This window comes from Eubalaena glacialis, chromosome 19, assembly GCF_028564815.1.
Source record: "Eubalaena glacialis isolate mEubGla1 chromosome 19, mEubGla1.1.hap2.+ XY, whole genome shotgun sequence".
Classification (NCBI taxonomy): domain Eukaryota; kingdom Metazoa; phylum Chordata; class Mammalia; order Artiodactyla; family Balaenidae; genus Eubalaena; species Eubalaena glacialis.
In genome coordinates, this window is record NC_083734.1 from 2,494,312 (window position 1) to 2,502,475 (window position 8,164).

General features: G+C 63.3%; 1 protein-coding gene across 1 annotated transcript in view; it reads left to right on the top strand.

Moving 5' to 3' along the window:
• Nucleotides 1-8,096, top strand: part of SLC5A10 (solute carrier family 5 member 10) — a 55,054-nt gene extending 46,958 nt beyond the window's left edge. Inside the window, exons 10-15 of the mRNA XM_061176099.1 lie at nt 646-753; nt 3,147-3,297; nt 6,908-7,076; nt 7,200-7,415; nt 7,599-7,656; nt 7,773-8,096. Coding sequence (XP_061032082.1) covers nt 646-753; nt 3,147-3,297; nt 6,908-7,076; nt 7,200-7,415; nt 7,599-7,656; nt 7,773-7,879 — 809 coding nt within the window. The 3' untranslated portion in view covers nt 7,880-8,096. The remainder of the gene's footprint in view (nt 1-645; nt 754-3,146; nt 3,298-6,907; nt 7,077-7,199; nt 7,416-7,598; nt 7,657-7,772) is intronic.
• Nucleotides 8,097-8,164: the final 68 nt, after the last annotated feature.

The following is an 8,164-nucleotide window of genomic DNA, read 5'->3' on the forward strand; positions in this document are numbered from 1 at the left end:
TCCAGGGGAGGTGAAGCGATGAAAACGAGTGATGAGGGGGGAGGGGTCGTGGGGGAGGGGGGTTATTTCAGATGGAGGCGATGACTTCTGAGCCGCCCCTGGGAGGGCCTGGGAGAGCAGCACACAGCACAAAGGCTCGGGTGGGAGGAGGCTGGGGTGCGGGGAGAGGGGCAGGGAAGGAGACCAGCCCCAGGAGCTGGGAGTCTGGAGGGTCTTGTGCAGAGCTCTGGGCTCCCTTTTTGTTTGAGGGGTCAGCCCGGGTGGGGGGCCTCCACCTGCCCCTCTGGGGAGGAGGGCTGGGGGCAGGAGGTGGGCGGAGGGAGACCAGCGCCCAGAGGGGCTCGGACGGTGGACGGACCGCTCACCTGGGCGGGGCCGCCCTGCAGGGGAGCCGGCCTGGTGTGGGACAGGGAGCCGGGGTCATGGGATGGGCAGCAGGCAGGAGGAGAGGGTGTCAAGGGCCAGGGTAGTCTCTGAGGCCGGCCCCCGCCTCATCACCCAGGCTGGGAAACTGAGGCCCAGGGCCGAGCAGCAGCTGGTGGCAGATTGTGACAGAGCAGGTGCGGCCCGGCTCCTGTCCTCAGCCCGGGGCTTGCCCACCCCAGGGAGGGTGGGCGGGGGACACTAGGCATCCCTCTCGCGCAGATGACGTGGGCTGTGTGGTGCCGTCCGAGTGCCTGCGGGCCTGCGGGACCGAGATTGGCTGCTCCAACATCGCCTACCCCAAGCTGGTCATGGAGCTGATGCCCACAGGTGAGGCTCCAGCTGGGTCCGGGGAGGAGCCCTGGGGCGGTGGAGCCCACTCTGGATCCAGCGTGACTCTGTGTGACATCCAGGTGGGATGAGCAGAACATGAGGAAAGTAATAATAATAGAAAACACACAGGGCACCCGCCATGCGCCAGGCACCGTGCCTGGGGTGTCACATGGGGCTAACTCACGTCCTCTTCTCAGGAGCGCTGGGTGCTGTGATCATCATTCCCACTTTAATTTTTTTTTTTTTTGTCACGCTGCACGTCATGCGGCATCTTAGCTCCCCGACCAGGGATCAGACCCGTGCCTCCTGCAGTGGAAGCGTGGAGTTTTAACCACTGGACCACCAGGGAAGTCCCTCATCATCCCCACTTTAGAGATGGGGACACTGAGACCCAGGGTGCCCTGGCCAAGGTCACGTGGCAAGTGAGCTGCAAAGCTGGGTTCTGAACTCGGGCGGTCTGCCCCCAGGGCTCATCCTCTTAGCCGGTGCTGGCCCGTCCCTCCAGAAAGGCTGCCACTGTCTCCTCTTTCAGGCCTGCTGGGTGTTAGGCCCTGTCACAAACTGCTTCTTTTGTAAGGTTATGAGGCAGAGTTCTTAGCTGCGGTTTACAGATGGGGAAACTGAGGCACAGAGAGAGGAAAGTGACTTGTCCCGGGTTTGTAGCTTGTGGCTGAGACACAAACCCGAGTCTCTCTGGCCCCAAACCCACTGCTGACTCTGCTGGGGACCCAGGAGCCCCAGGCCCACCTCGAGCCTACCGACCCCTGAGACCCTGCAGGCCAGAGAACATGGGGCAGATTTTGGCCCTTTCCACTTTCCCTGCCAGTCTGATATGGGGTGGTGAGTTCCCAGTCACAGGAGGTGTGCAAGCCGAACACATGGCAAGGGGTGTGGTCTCGCCTAAGCAAAAAGAGGATCCGGCTTTCCTCTGCAGCCTGGTTTCACCTCCGGATTCTCAGTGTCCCCCCTCCCCCACGCCCCCGTGGGAGCTTCCTGGCCCCGCCCTGCTCCTCCCTCCCTCCCTCCGGACCAGACCTGGGCTCTGCCACTTGCTGGCTGAGATATTTGGGGCAAGTCCCTTCCCTGCTCACAGTTTCAGTGTCCTCGTTTGTAAATTGGGGATAATGACACTTTCCCACCCCTCAGCATGGTTGCTGGGATTAAACGCAGCCGCACAGGGAAACTGACCGGCACAGGGCTTGGCTGCACTGTGGCTTCCCACCCTGGGGCCTCGCCTGCCCCTTCTGTTCTGGGGGCTCGCTGACACCCAGCCGTTGTTGGGCCATAACCCCTCTCCAGGCCTTGAGCTCCCTGTGTGAGAAATGGGAGGAGAATAAGCCCCAAGTTAATCCACCTCACCGAGCAAGGGAAGGAGGTTGGAGAAATGTCTGGGGGAAAACCATGATTTAACTCACTTTCCTCTGGGCCCCATCTCAGTCAACCTAAGTGAACAGAGAGGGCCATGGGATGCCTGGAAGTCACACAGCAGGTCAGACGCAGAACCAGGGCCAGGCAAGCAATGGCACCTGCAAGGCTGAGCCCTCAGGGGAGGTGGCTTATCCTGGGGTGGGGGAAGCGGTTGTGGAGGACAGACAGGGAATCTGCAGAGGTGGAGGAGGTGCTTAGACACTTGAAGAAAAAGCACAGGAAGCCTTGGAGACAGACTCGAACTGAAGCCCAGAGAGGGGAGGCGACCAGCCTGAAGCCACACATCACTGAGTCCTCTGCACACTCAGCCCCTCTCAAGCCCACGACCCCCAGCAGGCTTTGCACAGCAGGGCCTCGCCCACCTCGATGGGGGCCCCTTATTCGTTTTCAGCCCATGACCAGGGCGGCTTTTCTCTCCTCTTTGGGCAACCACATCTCCTCTCTCACAGAGCCAACAAGACAAGGTGGCCACGCACAGGAAGTAGCAGGAAACCCCAGGCCCTGGGCCCCTGGGCCCTGCCCAGGGCGGGGCCTCCAGGCTGAGGGTCCCGTCCAGGCTGTCCTCACTCCCCCACCCCATCCCTAAGTTCTGCCTCTGGCCTGCTGTGCATCCCTGGGCAACTCTCTTCCCCTCTCTGAGTTTCCACCTCCTCACCGTCAAATGAAGTCTGGGTGTGAAAGTGCTCTGTCAACTGGAAGCTCTGTAGAAGTGAGAGGCTGAGAACAGATCCCCGTTGCCAGCAGCCCGCAGGCTCGGGCAGCAGACGCGGGGGCCCTGCTGTTGTCCCCAGCCTCCCATGTCGGGGTCTCTCTCCCACCACCTCCAACCCCCCCACCTCCTCCCTCCTGGGCCTCTACTTGCAGGGACTTGGAGGGGCCTCAGACGGTGGGGCCTGGGCAGGAGGGCTCCCAGGGGCGGGGGCGCGGCCCGGGCAGGGTCACAGCAGGCCCTGTCCCCCCAGGCCTGCGGGGGCTGATGATCGCTGTGATGATGGCCGCTCTCATGTCATCGCTGACCTCCATCTTCAATAGCAGCAGCACGCTCTTCACCATGGACATCTGGAAGTGGCTGCGGCCCGGCGCCGGGGAGCGGGAGCTGCTGCTGGTGGGACGGTATGGGGGAGGGGCTGGGAGGAGGGCTTCCCCAGCCCCATCACCAGCCCATGAGGCCCCAGCAGAGTTGGGCTTTGAGGGATGAGTAGAAGTTTGCCAATTGGAGAAAGGACGACACCAGGAAGGAGAAGAGAGAAGAGACCAGAACATTCTACCCCTCCCACCTTCCACTTCGCTCTCCTGGCCACCCCTTCACGGCCACAACCCCCATCTTGGATGCATCTCTTACCCCAAGCAGAATCCCTGAGGGAATCTGCCAGGGAGAGCCCCCTTCCCTAACCACGCAGAGATCTGCCTTCCCCAGGTCTGAGCCCCTAGCCCCCCTGACGGTTCCCAGCTGCCCCAGAGAGGGCCAGAGCCAGCACTCAGGTGTGGCCACATCCACACCATAGCTGTCCCTCTGGCCCCTGTGCCCCTGGCCCCACTGAGCTTCTGCCCACATCCTCCAAGCCCCACTTGTCCCGTCCTTATTACCTTGATGACTCACCTGATCTTTCTAGACTCTGCTCAAGTGCCCCTCCTCCAGGCAGCCCTCCCTGATACCTCCGACCAAGGAATGAGCCCCCTCCCCTCAAAGCCTCCCACAGGAACTATAGCCTCGCTCCCATAGCACATGTAGGCCTTGTTGGTCCCACTGGTGTCCTGATGCCCCTCCCCATGGGGGGAGGGGGCCTGTGCCTGGCACAGCCCTCCATCCCCAATCTTGGCCTAGTACCCGGGAGTCGCTTAGGGGTGAAACTCAGTGATGGATGAGGAGGAGTCGATGCCCTCTCAGGGGTCCCACCCTGCCTGTCTCCCTCCAAGCCATGCAGCCCCCACTGTGCCGGTTGAGGGGGACCCGGCCCTCTGGTGCTGGGCTTGGCCAGCAGTGCCCCCTCCAGCCGGGAGCCTGTGGCGCCCATCCTCAGGGTGGGGTCTCCTGGAGCTCCGGGCAGTCATCCCAGTGATGCAAAACAGCCGGACTCTGTCGGGACATGCCAGCTGGCAGGTGTGAGCTCTTGTGCAGCTCAGACCTCCTCCAGAACAGGGAGCCTCTCCCTCCACTCACAGGCGGCTTCTGTGTCAGCACCTGGACCACCTCTCCCAGCCCCTGTTTGACCGGCTCCTCCCTGAGCCCCTCCAGCTCCGGCTTCCCGGGAACTGGGACCCGGACGTCCTCTTGCCGCCCAGGGTGTGCCTCGGCCCCCTGGCCTGGACACTGGTAGCCTCAGTCCCCCCTTGGTGGCTCCACGTCCCCTGCCTGCTACTTCCCAGCCTCCCGCTCCCACCTGAAGCCAGAGTCCTGAGCCGGTCTCCCCTCTATGCCAGCTCACCCCCCACATGGCACCCTTGACCCTCCTTCTCACCCATCCACCCAGGCAAGCCCGCCCCGGGCCCTGCCAGCCTGCCTGTGGGCACCCGGCTGTGTGATGTGGGCCAGGCTGCTCACCCTCTCTGGGCCCCAGTTATCTCAGCTGCCAGGTCGGTGGGGTGGAAAGGGCCCAATGCTGGGTGTGCGGCCAGGGCTTAGCCCTACCACCCCTCCGTCTTGAAGCACCAGGACATCCCCCAACACCTCCAGCCTGCTTCCTGCCTAACAGCACTGTTCAAGTTGTGTTTCCAGCTGTGTGGGGTCTGGATCTTTGGAGCCTCAGTCCAAGGAGAGATGGGACTCCCAGAGCGCAGGGCAGCAGAGGGCACCCTGAGCCTGGGATGAGGCCATCATGGGGATGCTGGGGACCCCCCACCCAGGTCTCCTCAGGTTGGGGGGGCCATAGGAGCTATCATAAGCCTGGGGGCGTGACCACCTCATGCCTGGGGCCCCGATCTTTGCCAGCCCCCAGCCCCACTCCCCGGTCCTCCCCTGCAGCCCCTTCTGTCCACCCTTCTCTGTTATTCAGTCCACTACTTCTGGCCTTCCCTGGGACCCTGCATCAAACTGGGCAACATAGGGGACCCAGAGAGGTCTCAGAGCCCCCCCCAGCCCTTGAGGGGCTCCCCTGCAACCATGGCTGCAGCCCAGGGGCAATGGAGGGGGCCAGTCATCCTGACGGCAGAGTGGTGGTTGGGGGGCAGGGTGTCAGGAAGACTTCCTGGAGGAGGAGGGTCTTGAGCTGGGCCTTGGTGGACAAAGGGGTTTTGCTGGGGGAGGAGTTGAGAGGGGCATTCCAGGCAGAAGGAACAGCCTCTGGGTTTGGGGTCCCTCTGACAGCCTGGTGGTGGCTGAGTCATCAGACCAAACCCAAGAGGGCAGTAAGAGGGCCAGGGCCCCGCTCCAGGCCGGGCTGGAGAGGACCAGCCCCGCAAGAGGTGCTGAGTCTGGTGTTGGACACGGGGCCTGTTGGAGGAGGGCGGGGTGGAGCCTGCCTGTGCCTTTGAAGAGGGCAGCGCTGGCCGCCTGCCAGGCGGAGGGTTAATTAGCCCTAATCAAGGGGCCGCCTCCTTCCTCCACCCTCTCCCTCAGGCCTGGAAGGGAAGGACAGGAGGCAGGCGGGCCTGCCCCAGCTGCACACATGGCCTCTATCACTCCTATTGTGCTGTCCGGGGTTCCAGGGGCTCTCACGCATCACCCACCTCTGGGGGTGAGGGGCGTCCAGCTGACCCAGGACACAGCCGAGGGGCTCTCAGCCAGGGAGGAGCATACGGACACCTCGCCCCAGCTCTGTCCCCTTAGCCAGGTTCCACACCCCTTCAAAGCTGCAGGGTCCCCTCCTCCTGGAAGTCTTCCTGGATGGATGCTTCCTCTGGGCTCCTTCAGCACAGCCTTGAGCGCAGGATAACAGGCTCATGTTTTCTTTGCTCCACTCTGGGTGCTGGGCAGGGACCAGGCCTGCTCGTCACCACGTCTGGGTCCCTAACCCAGCGCCCTGCTCTCCGGTGGGCTCCTCATGCATGCCTTGTGGAGGAACGAGTGAAGGGTGTCCCTGCTGCGGGGGAAGGGGGGCACGCCCAGCGGGAGGCAGGCAGGAGCTGAGAGGAGGATTCCACGCAGGGTGGGGCAGGAAAGGGGCTTCACAGCTGAGACCGCTGGGCTCCAAACCGTGCACTCGGGTTGGAGGTTGCCCAGTAGTGGATGTGAGTCCACAGCCAAGGGCTGTAGGGGGTGGGGGGGGGGGTGCCAGCCAGAGGCCATGGCTCCTTCAAAGGCCCACCAGGGTTAGAGGAACGCCGGGAGGTCAGTCTGGCCTGAATGTGAGGGCAGGGGGTCATTCATGCAGTCAAGGATGTGTACTGAGCACCTGCTGTGTGCCGGGAGATGCAGCAGTGAACTAACAGGGTGAGGCTGCTGCCGCCGCGAGTGGCAGACGGACGGCAAGCACAGAGAGGGTGGGACGGTGCCTTGAAGGTGGGCAGGAGAAGCGGGGGGCTGCGGGGGCCACTGTGAGACCCCAGGGATGAGTGGGAGAACACAGGCTGAGTCAGGGGCGGTTCCTGCCAGTGGCAGGGAGCCATGGAAGGGTCTGGAGAGGGCAAGATCGGCCATGTCCCTGGAGGAGTGGACAGGGGCCAGGGAGGAGGCTGGAGCTGGAGCAGCAGGGGACAGATGGAGAGCAAGCCTTAGGGACCAGGGGGAGGCGAGGGAGGGCTGAGGCGAGGCCTCGAGGGACGGCCTGCCTGCTGCCGCCCGCAGGCTGGTCATCGTGGTGCTCATCGGCGTGAGTGTGGCCTGGATCCCGGTCCTGCAGGGCTCCAACAGTGGGCAGCTCTTCATCTACATGCAGTCGGTGACCAGCTCCCTGGCGCCCCCGGTGACCGCGGTCTTCGTCTTGGGCATCTTCTGGCGGCGGGCCAACGAGCAGGTGGGGATGGGGAGAGCTGGTGTGGGGCTGGGTGCACATCTCCCCCTGCTGCCTGTGTGCCTGGGTGCGGGGGAGCCCTGGCCTTCCTCCCAAGGCCCCAGCTGCCCTGCCTTCTCCCACCAGGGGGCCTTCTGGGGCCTGATGGCGGGGCTGGCGGTGGGTGCCACCAGGCTGGTGCTGGAGTTCCTGCACCCGGCCCCGCCCTGCGGCCACCCCGAGGAGCGGCCTGCCATCCTCCACGGCATCCACTACCTGCACTTCGCCGTGGCTCTCTTCGTGCTCAGCGGGGCTGCGGTGGTGGCTGGGAGCCTGCTGGCACCACCCCCCCAGGGCGTCCAGGTGAGCCTGTCCTGACCCCTGACCCTCTCTGACTCAGGAATTTTCTAGCTCTTGACCCGTAATCCCATCTGGCCCTGGTTCCTGGCCCTTTTTGAACTTGGCTGCCCTCTTTCCATCACGGACCCCTGATCCCGTCTGGGCCCACCCCCGTCCCGCCACCCTCACCCTCACCCTTCCCTGCAGATCGAGAACCTTACCTGGTGGACCCTGGCTCAGGACCTGCCCTCGGGAGCCAAAACAGGTGTGTGTGTGACCCTAAGGCGCTCCCTTTCACTCCCACCCATGGCGGGGCTGGAGGCAAGGGCCCCGGGTGGGACCCTGTGGCCCTCATCTGTCCCCTCCTCCCGCCCCCTCCAGGTGACCACCGAGCATCCCAGAAATATGCCTTCTGGGCCCGCGTCTGTGGCTTCAACGCCATCCTCCTCATGTGCATCAACATCTTCTTCTACGCCTACTTCGCCTGACACTGTCCCCAGACGCCCCCCTTCCCCACCAAGCGTACTGAGGCCCAGAGGAGGGTGGCGCCCCTCATGGCCACAGGACAGGTCAGTGCTCAGGGGCTGGCTAAGCCAGCAAAGCAGGAGCTCTGAAAAATTAGGGAGGAAATGGGAAAAAAGAATGTGTGATACTTCAAAAATAGTAGTCGTAATTGGAAAGAAAATGAGATTTCTGATGAACATCTTTCTACTCTTTTACTGTTTTTATTTTGAGTTCACGGGCCCAGGTCGTGAGCAGCAAATCTGCCAGAG